Source organism: Echinops telfairi, unplaced genomic scaffold (assembly GCF_000313985.2).
Source record: "Echinops telfairi isolate 266 unplaced genomic scaffold, ASM31398v2 ScPeMD7_18;HRSCAF=68, whole genome shotgun sequence".
Lineage (NCBI taxonomy): Eukaryota > Metazoa > Chordata > Mammalia > Afrosoricida > Tenrecidae > Echinops > Echinops telfairi.
Genome location: NW_022103915.1, coordinates 98337799 through 98360711, shown reverse-complemented (window position 1 = coordinate 98360711; position 22913 = coordinate 98337799). Strand labels below are relative to the sequence as shown.

General features: G+C 42.7%; 1 protein-coding gene across 2 annotated transcripts in view; it reads left to right on the top strand.

Moving 5' to 3' along the window:
* INO80 (INO80 complex ATPase subunit) overlaps positions 1–22913 on the top strand; it is a 113242-nt gene that overhangs the window by 48341 nt on the left and 41988 nt on the right. For both annotated transcript variants that reach the window (XM_045287779.1, XM_004712722.3), the window contains exons 24-26: positions 9614–9754; positions 14641–14866; positions 18948–19075. In XM_045287779.1, coding sequence (XP_045143714.1) covers positions 9614–9754; positions 14641–14866; positions 18948–19075 — 495 coding nt within the window. The remainder of the gene's footprint in view (positions 1–9613; positions 9755–14640; positions 14867–18947; positions 19076–22913) is intronic.

Sequence of the window (22913 nt, the reverse complement as noted above, 5' to 3'; positions counted from 1 at the left end):
ACAAAAACAAGACAGAGCAAAACCAAGCAACAATATACAACAAACCAATGCCAAAAACAAAACAAAATACACCAAGTAAAAAAAACTTGTAGTTAGTTCAAGGATTGTTTGTTGGCCTTTAGGAGTGTTTTCTAGTCTAGTCTGTTGGGGCACCACGCCCTGGCCCCAAAGTCCACCTTCAGCATTCCTTAGGGAGCTCGCTGCTCTGTTCCCTTGCTATTCTGTTGCACCCCCTTAGTGTTTTGCCTCCAAGTGGTGGGATCAGATCGGGCACAATTCCCACACTGTGTCTCTGGTGTTGTCCCCTGTAGGGCTTTGGGTCAGTGAGGGATGTTGTGTCGCATAATGGGGCCGGCCATGTGATCCTCTCTGTGGACTGGCTGCTCTAATCGGGAACATTGTCCTCAAGGCCTGGTGAGCGAGCTTTGTTCTTCTAAGTAGAGCTGCTAGCACCATGGCCATGCAAGCCTTTTCATGCACAGTTGCAAGAACCACATGGCTGGGCCATATGGTAAATGCGTGTTCATCTTTAGTAGACACTGACTAATAGCTGAATCCGTTTTTACTCTCACTAACGGTGTGTGAAGGTTCCAGGTGCACCACATTCCTACCAGATAGTGATATTGTCTAATTCCTTTATTTTAGCCGTTCTGTATAGTAGTCTCTCACAGTGGTTTTAAATTGCATTTTTCTCAGGAACATTAATATCGCAAACCCTTTATTATACTTATTGACTTAACAACCTCTTATAAAATGCGTAGTCTTCTGTTGTACTCTCTCTATTCTGTTATTGAGTTGTTGATCCTAATATATTCTGGATATTAGTTCTTGATGTATTGTACATATCTTCAACTCTCTGGCTTGCTTTTTCATTTTTGACTTCTTTTGTGTCTAGTTAAAGAAATATTTATCTGCAATGAATTCATGAAAAAAATTTCTCCATGTTTTCTTACTTACCTTTCACTTCCAGTCTACCGGAATTTCAAGAGGCTTCTTGTTTGTTTTTAAAAATATATAGATATCCAATTGACCTACTCTGCTTATTGTCTTTGTTACTGTAAGATAGTTTCACTTTGGTCATGAAACAGGTTTCTGTATACGCGGTTCTGTTTCTGCACTTAATCCACTCCTCTGGGTATCCTTGAGTCCATAGCAAACCAAAATAAGCAAACGCGCTGCCATCAAGTCAGTGCCATTTCAGAGATGCCCTGTCAGACAAGGTAAAACTGCCCCTGTGAGTTTCCAAGACTCTGTACGGGAGTAGAAGGCCTAATCTTTCTTCCATGGAGCAGCAACTGATTTCAACTGCTGGCCTTGCAGTCAACAGCCCAACCAGTCCCTGGAAAAAGGACCACAAAGAAGATGGTCCTTTGTTGAGGGAAGACCCTCAACAAGATGGGTTGACAGTGCGGAAACACTGGGTTCAAACATAAGAATCTGTACTATTTCACATTAATAAGTATAGCCTCTTATAATAAGTCTTTTTATCCGGTAGTACAAGCCCTCCAGCATAATTTCTCTTTAATATTTTCTTAGCTGCCTAAGCTGTTTGCAATTTCATATAAATTCTATAATCCACTTAAAAGCGTTGTGCTATACTCATGCTTTTTAGCAATCTAGGTAGTATAGGCTATTGATCCCCAAATACTTTTGATCATGTGTACCTCTCATTAAAAGATTGTGAATCTACTTTGTCAACACCTGTATATAAAGTAGCTTAAAAAACTCTATGGACAGCTTTCATTATTTTTAAATTCCTTTTTCCATAAACCTTTTAAAGTTGTCACATTAAAAAGTATACATATGACACTCTGGAAAAGGCAAAATTATAGAGACACTAACAACAGCAGCCAATTCAGGGAGAGATTGTGAGGAGGAACAGGTGAAGCATGGGATCTTTAGGGCAGTGAAAACCATTCTAGATCATTGCTGTCAAGATAGCAGGTAGGGGTGCTGTTATTGGAAAGTCTCACTGCTGCTGTAAGGTGTGCTTCTTACAAACCTGACAAAGTCTGATGGAATTTTGGTAGGCGACCTTGGTTCCTTACTAGTTGAATTTTTCCATAGAGTTCCTTGAGTGTCCTCCTGGCTTTATTTTCTCATAGTGAGTTGATCCAAGAAAGAAAAGGAGGAAGCCACAATTCCAAGGAAGAAAGAGCATGCCGTCTATTTCTGTAAAGATTATAGCTTACGATATCCTATCGGGCAATTCTACTCTGTCATCCTGTAAGGTCACTGTGAGTCATTTGGAACCTACTTGATATAGCACTCAATAACAATAAGCTCTCCATCCTCTTGGGTGAGTGGGGGAAATACCAAAGAGTTTGTCAATCTATCTTAAAACCACCACAGTATATGGTGCCATTATATTAACTACTTAATTATATTGTAAAGAATGCTTTGATAGTCTCTTTTCTAAAATTTGGTTTAGCCCATAAATGGGTTTGGACTGTGGCACCATTAAAATCCTTAAACTGGAAATTATTTTGCAGTCTCTCCCTCCTCTTAATGTCACTTGTTTCTCTCAAATGTTACTGGCTTCAGCAAATGTCTGTGGGGGAATGCAATACAGTTTAATATTAAATGCAATATAATACTGGTGTTTGATCTTCGAAAAGGAATCAGTGTTCCTCTGGTGAGCAAGATGTTTCATTGCAAATTGTGTTCTAATCAACATATTATATCTTTATTTTAAATCATTTTATTGGGGGCTCGTACAACTCTTACCACAATCCATACATGCATCCATTGTGTCAAGCACATTTGTACATTTGTTGCCCTCATTATTCTCAAAACATTCACCTTCTACTTGAGTCCTTGGTATCAGCTCCTCATTTTTCCCCTCTCCTTCTTCTCCCTGCTTCGTTACAAAACCTTGATAATTTATAAATTATTATTTTGTCATATCTTTGAATAAATAATCAAATTGTATATATTCATATATGGAATATTAATCATCTGTAAAGAGAAATGAAATTCTGGAACATGCTATGGCGTGGATTAACAATGAAAGCATTTTGCCAAATACAATAATTCAGGCACAGACAAATGTTGGGTACCATTTACAAAAAGACGAAGCATCTCCTTTGGGCATATATAGGGAGACAAAGGTATCCATGGTGACGGAGTGCGTTACTACTCTCTGGGCTGCTGACTGCAACATCACCACCAACTGCTTCAAGAGATCGAGGAGGCCTTCTGCTCCTGTAAAGACTTCGTCTCAGAAACCCATGGGACAGTTCTACTCTGTCCTGCCAGGTCACTGACTCAAAGTCAACTCCATCCACCGCAGGGAGATTGGGGGGGGGCGGGGAATAGGAACTATTTCTGATGGAGCATTGGATTTTTGTTTGGATGCTGTACTTAATGTCACTTTAAAAATGGCTTGCATGGCAAGTTTTTTGTTTGATACATATTAATTATTGTTCCCGTAGCCAATATTCCTAAATACAATTTGTTCTTATTTCTTTTTGGAGACAAGTAATGAGTGTTGGCTTCCTAATCTCCACAAGCAAGCTCAGCTCACATACTGTTAGGTTGCTATTGAGTCGGTTCGACCCATACAGCAGAGCAGAGCACTGTCCAGTCCTGGGCCGTCCTCCCACTTGTCCCTGTGCTTGAGCCCAGTGTTGTGGCCACAGTGTCCGTCCATCCCTTTGAGGGCCTTCTTCCTTTTCGCTGCCCCTCTTCTTCTTCTTTTCAATCATTTTATTGGGGGCTCGTACAGTGCTCATCACAATCCATACATCCGTCCATTGTGTCAAGCACATCTGTACATTCGCTGTCCTCATTGTTCTCAAAGCGTTTGTCCTCCACCTCAGCCCTTAATGTCAGTTTCTCATTTCCCCCCCCTGCCCACCCTTCATAATTCACAACTTATTATAGTTTTGTCATAAATTACCCTGTCCGACGTCGCCCCCCGCCCTCTTCTCTGCTGTCCCTCCCCCAGGGAGGAGGCAATACCTAGATTCTTGTAATCGGATCCCCTTCCCCATCCCCTTCACCCTCCAGGACTCGCCCCTTTCACCACTTGTCCTGAAGGAGTCATCTGTCCTGGATTCCCTGTGTTTCCAGTTGTTATCTGTACCAGTGTACATCCTCTGGTCTAGCCAGATTTGTAAGGTAGAATTGGGACCATGGTAGTGGGGGGAGGAAGCATTTAAGGACTAGAAGAAAGTTGTATGTTTCATCATTGCTACCCTGCACCCTGATTGACTCGTTTCCTCCCCTCAACCTGCCCCTCTTCTTTACCAAACAGAATGTCCTTCTCCAGGGACTGGTCTCCCCTGACAACATGTCCAAAGTCTGGTAATCCTTGCCTCTAAGGAGCGCCCTGGCGTACCTCTTCTGTGATAGATCGGTTTGTTCTTTTAGCAGTCCATAGTACTTTAACTATTCTTCTCCAGTCCTAATGCATCAATTCTTCTTCAGACTTTATTGGTGTCCAACTTTCACGTGCATGTGAGGCAGTTGGAAATACCATGCTTGGGTCAAGCACCCCTCAGTCCTCAGTGTAGTATACCTGCTTTCCAGTACTCTAATGAGGTCTGTGCAGCAGTCAGGAGTGAGAAGTTCTTTTCCCATAGTAACTATAACACCTTGCTCTCACTCTGCAACAAATGTCAAGTTTGAATTCTTTGTTACACACTAAGTAGGCTTAGGGCACAGAGCAATTGACACTTTAGGGATGTTTCAGTTAAAATTTTAGGATTTTAAAAATAAAATCTCTAAATGAGAATGAGTTCTGATAATTTCTTTATCTTATGATTCTTGTGTAACAAAAGCCAACATGGTTCTTAACAAAAGCCAACATGGTCCTTATGGGCCGCTTAATTTTATTATATTTCAACCTGCTTTATTCTGAAGAATTTTAGGAGTGAATATGTATGTGTATCTAACTCAGGACTTTCATTCCTTAATTCTCACCCACCACCATCTTGTGCCCACTACTTTCCCCAATGATGCTCTGGTCAGAGGTCTTTCTTAGACTATTTTGCAGTAGGTAAGGAGTGTGAGTCTCATGCATATGAACTCTAATCTTTTGTTGTTCTTGAGAGGAATAAAGGAAAAAAACAGAACCTGTGGTTTCATATACCACTTGGTCAATTTTTTTTCAGGATAGAACACGCTGTAGAATATATCCAAATAAATGTCACAATAAAATGATAGTTGGCAGAAACAGGGTACCAGTATTGATTCCATCCCCTAGCTTAGGCTCAGTGAAGCTGTTGTCATGGTAATGGTCTACTTTGGCTTTGGCATGGTATGTGATGAAAGCTTTATATGCTCAGATTTTGCAACTTAAAATACACAAAGAATATTTTGAATAATCTTTAAAATTAAGGTTTGTTTTTTTTAAGTAGCATATGGCTAAGCTTTAAACATTATCTGTTCACTGGCTAATGATGAAGAATTCCCAAACAGCAAGTTTTTGAAAACTCTTCTGGTATATGTCAGTTTTCAGCTACAGTAGCTGTATGTATGATCATTTCCTGAGATCGTGGGAATTGCCAATGCCCCTGTGGAAAGCTCAGGGAAACCAGTTTTTTTTTTTCTGTATTTCATTTTTCACCTTTTGGTTAGGTGACTTAAAGTATCTGTTAAATAGAATTCATGTAGTCTAGCATTTGATCTATAAATATCATTCCCCTTCATTTGAAATGAGACCTTTATATCTGTGTTTGACATTTTTTAAAAATAAATCATTTTATTGGGGCTCTTACAGCCCTTATCACAATCCATACATCAGTTGTTCAAGCAGCTTTGTACATATGTTGACTTCATCATTTTAAAAATATTTTCTTTTTGTTTGAGCCCTTGGTATCAGCTCCTCTTTTTTCCCCTCACTCCCCGACCCTCCCATCCTCATGGACCCCTGATAAATTATAAATTAGTATTATTTTCATATCTTACACCATCCACTCTCTGCCTTCATCCACGTTATTGTTGTTTGCCCTCCTGGATGGGGGTGGGATTGTGCGTCATTGTAGTCGGCTCCCCTTTCTCCACGCACCTTCCCGTTGACATGTTTTTTAAGAATGGAGGCAGAAAATTAGTTTCTAAATAATGAAAACCTAATATTAACATAAGTATTCTTTTCAATGTTCAATAAGACATGGAGAACAAAGCATGGACCCTCTGCTGTGGGAGAAACATGGGTGTGTTTTCTGTGCTACTTTGTGGCAAGGAGTGTGCAGCTGTGGGGCCTATCATCCTGGCCCACTTACTCTCAGTGCAGACCTTTCCGTGGTGCCAAAAGACTCTTTACAAAAAAGCCAACTTCGCTACGATGTGCACATTGTGGTGTTGGCAGCAAGTTGCACACAGCTGCCAGTGCCTACAGGGTATTGAGCCATTGAAGAGCCTGAGAAAGGGACAGCAGAATAGCATTATAACCCAGTCACATCACCCGCAGTGTAACATTCTGTTTCTCTTTTCCTAATTTGTTTTTGGCCAAAATAAACCAAAGGCGCAATGAACTCTTTTCTCTATCTCCACCCCCTAGTATCCTACACAATGGATTTTAAAGATATCTTTTATGTTCTTTTCTCTCAAACATTAAATTTTATGGATCTAGCAATGGCTCACAGTTCATTTATTATATAAAGTTACATTTCCAAGAACCACCTGTACTAAAAAAGGTTTTGTGGAGCCAGTGTTATTAAAAAACTAGGAAAGTGCTTATTGGGCAAACTGCTCTGGGAGTAGTAAGGGTCTCTCCAAAGCTAAGGCAGTGTGTTGAGCACTTTAAACTAGTAGTTTTTATTTATTTATTTTTAATCGAAAGTTAGAAAGCTACAAATCATCTTGACTTCCAATGAGAATACAGTCTTAATCTTGCTCATATACAGCAAGTGAATTTGTTATAGTTTAGAAATCATCTCTGGAAATCGAATTGTTACTAAGCAGACTTTTTCCAGAAAGGTGTCATAAATATACAGTGAGTACTGTGCTCCTTTTCTAGTGATGAGTACAGCACTGCAGATTAGGATGGATGGAAATGATCTTTTCTTTCATCTTCTACCTTCAGACTCTTGGGATGAGTTTTGCCATTCTGGAATATTTAAGGGTCATTGTTTGGGTACTCCTGAGCATTCAGAGCTCTTCTCAGCGACTGCTGTGGCCTCCGCCCCCGCCCGAGGAATGGTCTGGAGTGCAGTGGGTGCCCCACTTCAGCATGCAGCCCTGCTCAGACCTGGGTCATCCTTTCTCTACCCGCCCAGGAGGCCTAGGAGGAGCCACCACTGACATCAGAAATATACTTTGGGGAAATGAAAAATTTAGCTAAAAATGTGTCTTCATCTGTGGTTCAACAGTCAGAATTGTGGGGGGATGGAACTCTTGCAGTTATTCTGTTTCTGAAGAACAGGCTTACACCAGCCTAGTATTCTTCATAATGATCTTCATACTCGGCGTTCAGATGATAATGGGCATAAACATAGATACACTGATAAACTTAAAGTAGTCGCCAGCCAATAAAAAATGAGAGCATAAGTACTGCTGAAAAACTGAATGTAAATTGTTTTCTGGGTAACGGGTTTTAACATCTAGAAAAAGAAGCCTGGCATATCAAAGGTACGCGGGCCCCGCATTGTAGTAATGCTGTAAAGACTCTTGTATTGTGAGATGAGGAGCTGATACTCAGCGTTCAAGTAGAACGAAAATGTGTAGAGAATGATGATGGCAACAAATGTGCTTGACATTATTTGTGTATGTATGGATTGTGATAAGTCATTCGAGCCCCCAGTAAAATGATTTTAAATTTTTTGAAAACTAAATAAATAAAAATAATTTTTAACAAAAGAAGTTGATGAAGACAAAGCCCAACTATCCTGGAAAAACAATTAAGGGCATTCCATTTGTTCATGACCATTATTTAGAAGATGCTGATCGCCCCATGGAAGCAGCCTTGAAAACCCCTAGAAAAGCATGCTAGTCTGCGTGGAACAATGTAATGCACTGAGCCAAGAGTTCTTAAAAATTGGTACTAGAAACTTTGAGTACCAGAATTATAACTTATTACCGCTTCTCGGCCTTTTGGTCCAGTGTAGAATTCTAACTTATGCTTCTACAGAAGGTCCTGCATGTGTTTTGACCCTGGTTTGTCTTCTTGGTAATATGGAGACTGCATTGTGAGTCATTTCCCCCATAAAGCTGCGTATACATGCAGCAGTCTGCTCTGTGTGAGAAGCCAGTAAAGCAGATACGTAATCAAGAATGGAGATCCAAAGGTAAGCTCCGGGAGCACATGAAAGGGAAACAGCGCACCGAGGTAGAATCTTTTCACACTGCCCTGAAGAAGGGGTCTGTGTCTCATACACGGAAACGTTCGGATCCCACTGAGGAGTTCTTTGAAAGTGAATATTACATATTTAAGATATTGTGTGTGAACTGCAAATGCAATCTTTAACATCAGCTGTGAGGTCTATTAAGATACATTTATGGAAAAAAATTTTTAGATACAGAAATATATGTGTATGAAGAATTTATGTTTTAAAATATTGGTTAAGTTGTAGAACTAACGATTTTATGTTCTCTTCCTGGTTGCTTATACTGATGTCACCATATAAGCAGAAGAGTCACCTTGCTAAAAGCTATATTGCACTGTGTTGGTACATACACGTTTGTTAAAGAAAAGTGAAGAATAAAATGTTACTGGTCTTTTTTAACTCAAAGCATGAGTTTGCATCTGTAATAAAACATAACTGAGGCAAATTTTCCCTCACACACACAGTTTTGTCCAGTGAAAGTTTGCTGGGCCCATTTATAATTGGCAATATCTTTTTCATAAAAAAGATAGGGTATTTGGTGCCTGGTGCTCCAGGAGCAGCAGACACAACCGAGCTCAGGAAGCACATCACATACAGCCAATCCCGAAAGTGGCATCAAGAAACCCCAACCACAATGTTATGAATCTCTTATGTGGGTGGACCCCAAGTTCCAGAGGAGCACGTGCTCTGCCAAGAAGCACAAGAAGAGCCTGTCGAAAATGCAGGCCAACAATGCCAACGCCATGGATGCTCATGCTCAGGTTATTAAGGTTCTTGTGAAGTCCAAGGAGGTCAAGGCTAAGATCCGAGGGGTGTTAACCACTAACTCAGTCGGCTGATCTACATTGCCCACCCCCAGCTTGGTGAGTGGGCTCAGGTACATGTTACCAAAGGTCTGAGGCTCTGCTGGCCCAAGGCGCAGAGCAAGGCTGACATTCCAGCTCATGCTCCCAAAGGTGCCCAGGCTCCCGCAAAGTAGCGTTCTCCACCTGAGGACAAGAGGGACTGGGGTGACCCCTAGGCTGCCATTTGCACGGGCTGGTGTCCGCCTGTACTATTTGTGCAAATAAACTTAAAGGCGGGCAAAAAAAAAAAAAGTAGAGATGACACTTGCTTCAAATGCATTAATAAAAACATGTTTATTGGCATATATATACACAAACATGTCTATAACTTTGACTGTATTATGTACATGCTTGGTTCTCCTGATTTTTTAAATTAGAAATCATGTTATTTGCAAATATAAGGGATTTGGTCTTTAAGTCAGATATGTAGCCCTTTTCTCACTTGACTTTCATCACATGTAATTGTTGTTGGCACTAACTTGTATTTTTGTTTTGTAGTCTCTTGTTTTCAGCAGCCACTGTCAAGCAGTGAGTGGCTTCTCAGACCAGGTCATCCACCAGCGGAGATCAGCTACCTCCTCGCTTCGTTGCTGCCTGCTCACCGAGCTGCCATCTTTTTTGTGTATGGCCAGTCCACGAGTAAGTGCCATAGGAGGGAGGAGACAGTATTCAAATAGATCTATTTGAATAAATGAACCAATTCTCAAGGGATCTTAAACAGAACTGTGTTGTCTGGGTCTTTTAAAAAAATGTATTACAAAGGGAGACCAGACCATCCAGAGTCTTGTCTTTCCCAAGGCAGCTCATGCTCACTTTGATTGTGTGGGTTCAAGAGTTGTCATATGCTGCGTAGGAGTGGTTCCTTTCCCTGACCACGTTGCTCCTGTGTAGGTCCTCTCGTTTAGTCAGGGCTTCGAAACAACAATTGGGACAAGCCATCTGTCAGGTTGATTATCACCAACAGCCCAGTCAGGGGCAGTAGAATCTTTGAAAAGAACAGGGAATCATTTGTCACCTGCATTGAGGTTTTTGTGCATTTTTCGTAAGAGGTCCACCCGCAGATTGGGGGAGAGATTTGATCTGGCCTATCACCTCCGTCCAGCCTCTAAATAAGAAAAGGAAACATGACACTCCAACATCTAGAAGCTTCTGAGTCTGATAGTTTCACTCTTTCCAAAGCAGCGCGGCCTAGACTGGTTCCCGTGGTATGTCCTACCTAGGCAGCAACTGTTGTGTCTTCTCCCCATTTAGCTGTTTACTCTTATTCGCCGATCAAGAGTAGTTTCCCTTGCAGATGCAGCTTTGAACAGCTGCCGGGGTCCTCCCCAAGACCCCTGGTTGAAATGTGTTCCAGGGATTGCTGACAGCAGTGCTGCAAAGCCTCCCCTTGGCACTATGGTGCTTGCTTACAGCTCCTGCTCTCTCCTGGCCTTGTTGATCAGAGCCTGCGTTCATAAAGAAATACCTGGGGGAGAGGGGCAGAATAGAGATGTGGTCAGACTGTGGGTAAAACAAAGAATTTCTAACCTCCCAATTTGTTGGTTTCCTTTTACATCAAGGGCAACTTTCCCTTAGCCAGAAGGCTCTTAGAGGCTGACCTTTCTTACCCTCCTATGTTTTTATCTTGTTTTCTCCACTAACCGTACCCTAGCAGTTCTATTTTAAAAAGGAAGAGTCTTCTCAATCTTTTTTTAGTTATATGTTTCCATTGTTATTCACATCAGCGTCCATTCTTGCCTTATTATCAAAGGAGAGAATTTGGGAGAGGATCTAAAGAAAGATATAGAAATGGGATAATAAGTAATGAGTCCCATTAACTCCTACTGCCTAGAATGTTCCTGCTAATCCTGTGCTATATGAACCTGATTCCTTTGCCACTGTCAACTGTGTTTGGTTTATATTGGCTATCAAAGTGTTTGGACTTTTAAGTATGTCCTGTTCTTCCAAAGCGTTCTTGGTTTAGAAGCTTAACTTGATGCGTGCCAACACTCTTTTTCTTAGAAGTAAGTGCTTCCATAGAGGACAGCCTTCAAGCTTCTTTGCATGTTTGATTTTGTTCTCTTGACCTTGACCTTGATCTCATCTATATATGCAATAAGTCTGGATCTCTCTGAGTAAGGAATGTCAAGGTGTGTTTACGTCTTATATCTTTCTTTTATAAAGCCATTAAAAAATCAGCTACTTAAGACTGTAATTGCATTGGTGAACATAAAAATTTTTCATTGTAACCAGCCAGCACTCAGCTCTCAGGAACAACACCACTCTCCCAACAGACTCACATGCCCACCCTCCAACGTACCACTTTGTCATTATTTTCAGAGGAGCTCGAGCTTTGTGCTGCTGTTGGCCCAAAGAACAATGCATTGTAGTTTGAGGAAGATTATAATAACCATTAAATGTGTGATGGTAGGCAGGAAGCAAGAGAAAGTTTTATCATTTGGCTAGAGGACTATGCACTAGCACCCACCTTTCCTACTCAGCCCCCCTCTGAAAATGGGGCTAGCTACCCCACGTTTATGAAGACAGGAGGAGAAGGGAGTTTAAAATGTCACAGTCTCTCCTACAGCCACTGAGCAAGGCAGCATTTCATGAGGTGAGTCCATTATCTTCATTTCTGCCTTCACCTAGGTTAGGGAGAGGGAAAGTGTTCACCTTTGAAGCCTCAATCTTGGCCTAGAGTTGAGGCATTTAATTTCCCTGGCATATGCTATGAAAATTCCAATACCTTCAGGAAAAACTGTGTCACTAAGGAAGGAATTATATGAGCTATTTTCTTAGTAGCTGAGGAAATCATTCTATAAGGGTTAATAAACTAAAGCCCTGGGAGTCATCCTACCAGAAAACTAAAGTGCTTGGAGAGAGAGCAGTTACGCTTCCTAGAGCTGGGGCAGGAGTTCACATGTCCTCCGGAAGGACGCGCTGAATTAAATTCCGTGGGAGGCAGCCCATGAAGGTTTACCAGGTTAATGAAGCGAGCAGTGGGAGTTAGCTCACAGAGCCCCGAAGGGAGTGTGTAGTTCCATTTGCAGGAAAGAAGAATATTATGTCATGCATTTATCTTTCCCTGCTCTTGAGCAATTAAGACTACTGCGGTTGGCAGAACAGGTAGAAGTTGTTGAGGGTGGCGCTAGCTTGCAAAGCAAGTTCTAATCTAGTTCACTCACCCCTTTTGGACCTCGTGAATGCACTGTTTGTGCACTTACTCCGTGGCGGTCTATGATTCTGCTCTTTACCAAAGAAGCGTATCAAAACATTTAAAAGTTTTTTTTCACCAAGCAATGTGCCTTGCAAACTTCCCAGTACTGAATCCTGGACTTGGAAAGGAATCGGGCCAAAAGGAACTTTGAAAAATGGGTTACAGATTGTGTCTGGAAAACCCTTTTTGTTTTGTTTGTTTCTTTTAAGCCATCAGGATGCCTCAAAGAGGCACAAGAAGGCCATTTTTGTTGGTGTCACTTTCTGCCCCATTCCCCATGCAGTTTCTTAGCTTTTCATTATTGATTGAGACTGTGGATCCAAAGTGTTTATGCCTATGAACAATTTCAATAAAAGTTATGCTTTTCTTCAAAGATTTATAATCATGATACATCACAGCAGTTCTCTTCAAGTGTGAAGTTGGTCAGCCTGTTTCTCATTAGAAAAGAAAGTTTACTCAGTGTATCTAAGCAAGCATGCTGTCTGAACTGACCACATTTCACTAATTCCTGGCCACTGCTTCTTTAACCGTTTCTATGGAAGAGTAGCCAATATTGAACGTGAGGTTCAGGACTCACATCCAAGGTGGGGGGTGTCTTCCCTGGCCCAGCATCTCCAGAGCAGCTGCCAGGATTTTAAACCATAGCAGGAAGAGCCCCAGTTTTTATCCACCTGTTTGTATTTCAGTCTATGCAAGAGTGGGGAAGACTAGGAAGAGGATAAACTTTGGTGGAAAGGGTAAATAAAGGTTGTATGAGATTACTTAACCCTGTGACATAACGGGTAACATGTTGGGTTTGCTAACTACAAGGCCAGCAGTTCGAACCCACCAGTCGCACTGCAAGATTTACAGCCATAAATCTTTACAGCTCCCGTAAAGATGTACAGCCCTAGAAACCTAAAGGGGCAATTCTCTGCCCTGTAGAGTAGCTATGAGTTGTTACTGACTGTGTATCAGGGGGGGTTTTGTTGAGGACTGTGAGTTTTGGGAGCTCCAGGAGCCATTTCCTGTAATCATATGTAGTTTTGCATATGGACCCTAGATGGCACTGCTCTTTAGCAAACCCATCCTGTTCAGCCTCCTCTGCAACACCTAGTAGGGTTTTCTCTGATTAGGGCTGAGTTGATGCTGTTTCTCTCTTGCTATCTGCTTGTCTCTAGCAGAGACTCCAGGGACAGTTTATCACCCTCAAGACAGTATTTCACCTGGTATGGCTCGAGGCTTTGGATTATTTGTTTAAAATACAGACCCACTGGCCTTTCCTTAGGTCTTCTGAATCAAAATCTGTACTTTTGATCAGCTCCCAATGAGGTTATTGCACTGTGTGATTCTACAAAATCTTGAGAACCAGCATGAAAATAGAAATGTGAATGTCATGATAGAAGGGACTCTCCCTAAATGCCTAACTTGTAAGAAATAACAGAACTATCTAAATAAAAGTTGTACCACTGGTGTTTTTATGCTTTCTTACCTCTTGCCCTTGCTCCTCATATCTGGTTTGTCCGTATCCCATGGCCTAATTCCAAGGTTCTCTGAGCAGTTTACTAATTCTATTGGGCTTTTAGCATTTTTTGTCAGCCTGGGCTTGGCAGATAAATCGCAGCCTCCAAATTTTAACAAAAGGTAGCCTTGTCACCTTCAGCAGGCTCCCCCTCTCGAACGATTTCACAGCCATCTGCACACACAGCTGCTTCCTAGAGTAGACATCACCCAGAAGCCGGAGAAGGAGAAATCTGTGCCACCAGTTGGCAGGAGCCTCTACTGCATTGTGGGCTGGGGAGAAAATTCACATTTGAGTGTTCTTGCTGCACCTCGTAGTGAGAGAAAATGTGTGCATGGCCTCGGCCTCTGTCAAATGTTCACCCCCACCCCCACCCCATGTTTATAGTCAGAAAGAAATGTCTCTGATCTTTCTTCCCATTGGATCTGTCAGTCTCATTAAAGAAGGACACACCGGATGTGTGGCCAGCAGAGCTCTGCCAAAAGTACTATCCAATAGTGAAGGGAGTGGCAGATCGGATGATTTGCTAGTTATGTATGTACATACACACAGATGCAGTAGAATTATTCCTGACTTGGTTTCCCAGTTTATCTGCAAACGAGCTCTCCGGAACTATGGTTTGTTTGCGTGTTCGTGTTCTAAAAGGTGGCCTTTTACTTGCGAAGGCTCACTCTGTCCGCTGTTAAAGGGTTGCTCACTTTGTTTGTAATGGGAAGTTAAAACCACGAGCTTTAGGATTGTCTTTGTGCATCTGATTTGAGTTGAACTTATCACAGAGCTTAATGTGGGCAAAATGTGGAAGGGCCACTCATGTACCTTTCACTGTAGGTCACCGCAGTGCCCGTGGATTCATACTGCAATGACCGAAGTGCAGAGTATGAGCAGCGCGTGCTGAAGCAAGGTGGGAGTCTGGCGGCCAAGCAGTGTTTGTTGAATGGGGCCCCTGAACTGGCTGCAGACTGGCTAAATCGACGCTCCCAGTTCTTCCCAGAGCCAGTTGGAGGACTGTGGAGCCTCAGGCCTCAGAATGGCTGGTCTTTCATCAGGATTCCAGGTGAGTGCTCTGTCTCCTTGGAGTATGTTCCCAACTTCGGCAAGGGAAGAGCCAGTGTGGCATTGCATGCGGTGATTTGGAGTCCAGAGCTTGCGAGATTTTCCCTTTCTTCTCTGCCCCCTTCCATTCTTTCCTCAGTCTCTTAGTAGGTGAGATAACTTAAGTGATTTGTGATGAGTGGAGAGAGAAATGTTTCCTAGATTTGTGCTTAAAACTCTGCTGTACTGAGTTCACCGAAAGGAACACCTCTGTTTAGAAGAAAAAGAGATTGGGGCTGGGGCTCCATGGAGATCTTAGCCCTGTCGAGTAAATAAGAGTTGTCTTGTGCCACAGGCAGTGGAATGAATGAGAATGCCCTCACTCCACCCACCGCAGGCCTATTTAAGTAGCGTAAACAGTGTCCCTCACGAAACACTAGAGATCTGATTGATAATAAAAGGAAAAACAGTGTGTTTTGTGCCAAAATGCTAGCGGATTCCCAGACCCCCTGGGGCCAAGGCCCAGGGCTGGAAGGAAGCTGGGTTTTCGTCTGTTCATTAGTGAGACTGCTTTGAGGAAACAGAGCAGAAATGGTTTATAGGCTTATGTTCTTTGCTTGCACCTGCTGACAAACTTGGGCAACACTGTTCATTTTTGTTATCCAAACTCTGCTATCTATATTAACCTTATTGGCATACAGTAGAATAAGCAAGCAAAAGGGAGAATTCGCTATTTTTAAAAGAAAACTGGATTCCAGAGTTTGCACTCTAGTTCTTCCATTTATTGTTAACTTTGTGAAGGGTTAAGGGGGCTTCGGGTCAGCCCTCTAGTGGCCTTGGGAGTAGTCTGAACTGGAAACGACAGTGATAATGTGTATGACCACACAGCTGACCTGGGACACAAGAAGCAGTGCATGAAAGCATTAGGGGTAATCCTGACTAGACTGGAGGCTAGTGGAGCTAGAGAGTCCGCATCCAGACCTCAGAGCCCAGGCAAGAAGTGGTCTCCAGTCTTTTTAAACAGTCCTATCGTCTTCATTCTGGCGGGTAGTTCCCAGTGCAGGAGCAGCAGACTTAGTGCTGGCGCTGTGGGAATCTCTTGTGGCCTTTCCTGTTCTTTGAAAGAAAAATGGACCTTGTTTAAATAGCAGGAAGTGTCTGAGTTCTTTTCGCATCGATAAAAAGCACCAGCCTTACTGGCTGTTTACTGTGAGAACCAAGCATCTCCTCACCGAGCCCATTGTGCTCTGGAGACTGGCTGGGGCAGGGTGGGGGAGCATCACTGAAACCTGTGTTTTATCTCTCTTTCCTCAGGACTTTCACATTTTGTGTTTCCCAGGGAAGTAAGTGCTGGTTCTTTTACATTCCTTGAGGCTCTGTCCATAGTTTCTTGGACTTAGCACCTTGAATGAGCTGACGTTTTGCCACAAGAATGTGCTGTCCTTTCAAAAGTTTCCATCATCACTGCTGGAAAGGGGAGAGATTTCATCTTCCCTAATTTTATATCTGTGGGCTGCATGTGTTTTATGTTTGAACTGGACCTTACGTTGTGGTCACTAAGAACCTGCATCTAACTAAACATGAATACTGCCCGACTGTGTGGACTATTCACAAAAGTCGGTTAAGTTTGTTCATGACTTGACATGTTTTGAACTGCTTTCGAGGTGGGACTGGGTACACTTGACTTGGCAGAACTGGCTTGATTTCTGGGGAGTTGTGTCCCGCTGGCTCCACGCCCCGCTTTGCACCAGGTGGTGCCCTTGTCCAGTGCAACTTGGTAGCTCTTGAAAAATTGGGTAATGAATACCAGGTTCTGAAAACACAGCCATTCAGAGAAGCTTATTTGCTTAAGTATTTTAGGCTATTGCTGACGGTTGTTTCTTCTTAAGCCTTTTCCTGCTGGAATTACTAGGCTAAGCGCAGCCCAAAGAAGCCATGCCCGTTTATTTTCACCTCCCCCATCCTCACAAAGCTAGTCAATACTAGCTGTCACTTCTTGCTTGCTTCAAGGAGCATCAGAGCTCCAACCTTATATGACTGCCTTCATCTCTACACCTTCCTAATGCTGAACATCAGTTCACTGTGGTTATCTTGAATGTGGGAGACAAATGGAAAGATGACCGAATCGTGATTTTGAGATAATTGAAGAGTTTCAGAATTCAGGCAGGAGATAGGTGTATGTATGATTGAATGTTTGTCCTTAGTGTCTCAGTGAAGAGACAAAAGGAAGCAAACTGAAGAAATTCGTTGAGCTCAGCCTGCCCCTTTTCATTCAATGATTGGAAAAAAGCAGGGGCTTTTACCAACTTGCTCTGCTTTTAAGGAGAAACGAAAACTTTGTGTGTAAAGTTAATTGGTAGTTCTGCCGAGGATGTTTAGAAGCTATCTCAGGGAATCCAATGAAAGGAGAAGGGTAATTGGGACAAGAAGGAAGCCTTGACTCTCTCACTGTCTCACTGCCTCACTCTCTCACTCACTCACTGCCTCACTCTCACTGTCTCACTCACTCACTGCCTCACTCTCTCACTGCAAAAAAAAAAGGAAAAAAAATAAAAAAAGAAGGAAGCCTTGAAGTTGTTATGAAATCCTTGCTGCCTGGCCAGACTTGGAATTGATACACGCTCCCTAGTCTGGTGCCAGGCAGAGAGCTTAGCAGTCAGTTCTGTCCCAGCTGCAGTCATTCGATTGTGTTGGTAAGGAGACCAACAAAAAGAAGAGCATTTCAATAATCTAAACAGGACCAAACAAAGAAGCTGAACAAAGGTGTGTGTGCCACAACATCAGGGAAAGGGGGAGTGGGGGAGAGATGTGCCTGGCAGCATTCCGAAGGTGGGAAAGGGCAGGCCGCAGTGCAGAGGAGTCAACATCCAGGACCTAGGGCTGTATAGCAAAAACAGAGTGGCTGATGATTTGTTAGGTGCTGTCAACACATCCGTTCCTGTTCAGTTTACACAGTCATCGTACACTTGGCAAGAGTGGCGAGCACAGTGAGGCGAGCTGGCCGTGGAGAACTCTTAGGTCGCTCTCAGCAGTCAGCCTCTGCAACTCTGAAGAAGAGCCATGAATCACACCCAGAAACTAAGGGCAAGCATTGGGATTTTCTTTCTTTCTTTTGGTTATTTGCGTAATATTTCTGTCCTCCCCGTGTGTGCCCCAAAGCCCCTTCCATGTGTACTCAAAATCCACAGCCCCTTAAGCCCATCTTGTCCCCTATTAATGGCAACAATTGTTCAGGGCGTGTTTATGGACCCAGTCTGCAAACAGGAAACTCTATTTCCTGAAATATGATGGGAGTTGAATGATACTGAATGGATAGGAGATGAGAGTTTGTGAGTTAAGTGTTCTTTAAAGATCTCTGACTGAAATACTTAAAAGAAGAAAAAAAAAAAGGTAAGAGGAAGGAGAAAGCACAAGCTAGTGAGTGAAAGCAGCTTGGGTGTTTTGTTTTGTTTTTTAGCAGCTTGGTTTTACAGAACCCCAAAGTCAGTCTTTCTGAAAAGCTAAACAAACCATAGTTTCTTTGTGGAATTATAACTCCAAACAGTGACATTTACCAGCTAACCTTCTTGGAATCATCCCGTAGAGGTTTATTTTTAAAAACAGAAAAGCGAAGTGGGTGTGGTATGTTATTGCACTTGGTGTTGAAGTGGCTACAAGGCAGGGGCTGCTCTCGTGCTTTCAGGGATCAACCACTGAAGCACAGAACTAGCAGAAGAAACGATCTAAAGACTGAATCAGTCCAGAGAAAATAAAGTTTTCAAGTCACTGAGAGCAGAGGCAATGTGCACATTGTCTTACAGTGTGCGGGGGATGCCCTGGTGAGGACGCAGAGCAGGGACGCTCGCTCTCCAGTGTCTCAGCAGCAGATGGCGGTGGGGACCGTCAACTGGAAAGGACCTCCTCTTCCAGGGTACTTCTTCTCAGAGCACTACTGGACACTTGGCTCTAGTGGTGCTTTGTGTTTCTTCCTGTGGCGCACTCTCGTTCTCATGGTGGCAAGCATCCTGGTTGTAGGGATTTTGGCTGTATACATACAGCTTTGCAGTCAGTTATTTTGCTGCTTCGATTAAATAGTTTCCCCCTCACCCTTTTCTTCTCCCCAGGCAAGGAGAGCCTCATCACTGACAGTGGAAAGCTGTATGCCCTTGATGTCCTGCTGACTCGGCTCAAATCTCAAGGACATAGGGTCCTTATCTACTCCCAGATGACCAGGATGATAGACCTGCTGGAGGTAGGAGAGAGGGACTTTGGGGACCTAGTACAGCTTGACATCACAAGTAAAGGAATCATATTTGAGCCTTGGTGGCATAGTGGTTACTCGTTGGGCTGCTAACAGCAAGGCCACTCGTTTGAAAACCACCAGCCACCACCCTTCTATAGAAGAAAGATGAGACTTTCAACTCCCGTAAAGAGTTACCGTCTCAGAAACCCACCCGGGTAGTTCTGTTCTGTTCTGTAGGAGCGTTGTGAGTAGGAATCAGGTATCTATGTAATGTCAGCCCTGCTTAATGGAACCCCAAACTTCTCTGTGATTTTGTAGTCTATATAGGGAACAGAAGCCATTCTGGCAGATGTAGGAAGATGCAGAAGACTTCTGCCTCCTATGCCAGTTAATTAGAACACCCTTACTTATAAATTCCCCAAGTTAAAAGGTGTGTAAGTGTCTAGGACTCACCTCAAAAAGTCCTGAAATCCTGTATGCAAAACAGAATGTTGGGGTTGGTTTTCTAAGTAAAAGCCAAAGTGAGGGTGGTGGTTCTCGACATCCAAGAACTTTACAAATGTTGCTTGGCTTCATCCCCAGCAGATTCTTATAAGAGTGAAACCCTGGGCATCAAGATATTTAAATCACCTTTGAAGTGATTCTAACACATAGCTAACCTTGGTTAGTGGTAAAAGATGCAGCTGTGTCTCACTGTTACTTTGCTAGCGTCGATGTTTGATGCGCTGCCTGGTTTTTGCCTGAGGGTCTCACGGCCATCCAGTCGATTCTGATTCAGGGTGCCCTTGTAGGACAGGGAAGAACTGCCCCCTCTGGGCTTCCGAGACTAACTCTTTACGGGGGTAGAGTCCCCTCTTCCTCCTGCAGTGTCTGAGGGAGAGGAGGTCATAGATATAGAAACTGAACAGTGACATGAAGGCCAAAACCCCAACTCAACTGCCATTGGTTACCAGAAAGCCCACTGTGGAAAGAGATGCTGGAGTATCTAAATATTTTCATGTTTATCTGTAGGTTTTACTTACATGAGGGGGCTTCAAAAGGTTCGTGGGAAAATGATGCTGTCTTTTCAATATTTTTCCACGAAGTTTTTGAGTTGAGGACTTCACTGTCTCACCCTTTTACTCCACTGAATGAATGGTCATCATGCAGTGGCGTAGCAGGAATAAGGGAAAGAGACCCTATCAGTCAGTGCGAAAGGAATGGAAGGTAGAAAGAGGGTAGGGCGTTTAGGCTTTATTTTGAAAGCCAAAGCTGGCTCGCTGACTTTTTCAATGAGTTTATTATTTAGAATAATAAACTCAGTGTATCTGAAATGAGTGAGTCTTCTTTTAATTATCTGGCCACTTCTTTTTAGGGAAGACATAACAAATGATGTTTGAGGTCAATTTATCAGTAGCCTTGGGTTTCATAAAAACAATGTTTAGTCCTTTAAATGCTGTTGACAGGCCAAACCTGGTTTACATGATAAGTAGACCACCTGTTTCTAAATGATGGGGAAAATGCTTATAAGTGTCGAAGTTATTTTAAGAACAGTGATTAAACCATTGTGTTTGATGTGACTCTAGACTATATTAAAGGCCCGAGTGTACTAATCCAAAATAAAGGGACTGTCTAGATCTTTAATGTTCTGTCAAACAAAATTATCCCAACAACCAAAACAATATGAGTACCTTTGCTGAGCTTGAGAAAAATAGATGAAGTAGTCATCTTTCGCTGCGAAGCACTGTGGAAATACCAATATGCTGTGCTCATTAAGGCAGACGATCTTTCTCTTCCAAGGCTGTATCGGTGTGTTGTAGAGTCCTAAAAGTCTGTGAGGTTAAAAGAGAGAAAGTGAGGAAGTGACCAAAAAGTAAGCTGTGTTAGAGGAAGGTGAGCTTTAAGTTTGAAATAGCATTTGTTCTATATGCTGTATTCTTCTAAGTACTTCTCAAAATAGTACAATAATAAATAATTCAGGGTATAATGATGGGTTTTGTCCAGACGAGTGCCATAAACCCTGCTTGCCCGGGTCACCTCCCCGCCATTTGTAACACAGCCGTTACTCTGGGCGGAGTAGACTCGGCACTGGGGTTAAGCTTGTGGCTGCCGACCAGAAAGTCGACAGAAGAAAGTTGTAGTGGTGTGCTTCCTTAAAGATTGACAGCCTTGAAAACCTTATTATTAGCTGGCTTTACTCTGCCCTGCAGGGTCACTAAAGGATTCCTGTGACGCTGTGGGTTAGGCCTGGGGCTGCTAACCGCAAGGTCATTTGTCGGAAACAGCAGCCACTCCACAGGAGAAAGGCGAGGCCTTCTTCTCCTGTGAAGATCACGGTCTCAGAAACCCACAGGGGCAGTTCTACCCTGTCCCATAGCGTCATGTGCGTTGGAGTCAGTAGCAGTGGGTTTGGCTGAACTGGGTGGGTAGGATTTGCAAGCAAGGCAGCTTAAAAATATTTTGAATGTAGATGCTTCTCTCCAAGAGGAATTCTAAATTAAGGGAAACAATTCTAACCCTGCATTTCACACCTGCTGACATTCCTTAGCCGTGTGTATAACGTGTCTAGGATGCAAAACTAGAAAATGCTGCGACTATTTGTTGTCTGGTGTATTTATTTAATGCTCTTTTCACCTTCAACATTGTTTCCTGAAAATTTAATTTTGTTTTAATATCATTCACTCTCTATTCAAAACAATTAGTCCTCAAATTTTACTTTGTGGGCGTGGAGTGTATTGTGGATCTTGATGGGGTGCAGGGTTAGATTGAGATATCTACAGTTCTGTGCCTTCCCCGGAGCGTGATTTTCCCAGTCACTTTCATGATGGCAGTGAACATTCGTTGGAGCCGTGTTTCAGCTGTGAAGAATGAGCTGTTGTGTGGACCCCAAGGACCGCTTTCTTGTTCTGTGCTGTGTGTGACCTCAGTCCTGTCTCTGATCTCTAAGTGTGATGCTCCAGGGTAGTTTGCATTTGCGGGGTTGTGACTATTGACAGAGACGTAGTTCCTGTGCAGTTGGGGTGCTGGTGTCCAGCTGGATGGCAGATAGAACTTTTCCTACCACCACAATTAAGTTAAAGTACTCTAATCCACACTTTGTTTCCTAGTTAAGAACACTCTTTCCCTCCTCCTTCACTCCGCCACCCCGACAGTGTAAGTCACAGCAAGCGTAGAGCGCGTTGCAGATGACTTCTGTATCTCTGGGACTCCTCTCTAGGCTCGTTTATGTCGCATCAAGCGTCTGGGTCTGAAGTTTAGGGTAATCCGTATTTGCTGTGCATTACAAAAGTACTTGGAAAAGTTCAGCCAACTGTTGCTGTGCGTGGTATGATTGTTAAGTATTGAATCCAGACCAAAAAAAATCTTGAACTTAAACCAGTATATTACAATAGTGCAACACAGAATTAAACCCAGAGAATCATAGCCATTATGACGTCTGAGGCACTGGCTTGTTTAAGTTGCCCACTCAGCCATCCAAGTACAGTACCTCACTGGAGAAGTATTCATCCTGAATAGACCTTCTATCATCTATGAGCTGGCTTCTCTTAAATTTCAGATTACCTTTGGGAGCTATGATTCTCAATATATTGGAAAGCTGGATGCCCTAAAACTGACTGCCGTATGGAAGGAAAAGCAAATTTGTGTCATTGTTAACTGAGATTTTCGCTATATGTTAAGAATAGTAGAAGAAAATGTGCCAGCATGTAATCATACTATTTATATTTAGTCTCTTTATTTATTAAGTTCTTTTTTTAAAAATCATTTTATTAGGGGCTCATACAACTCTTATCACAATCCATACACACATCAATTGTGTAAAGCGCATTTGTACATTCATTGCCCTCATCGTTCTCAAAACATTTCCTCT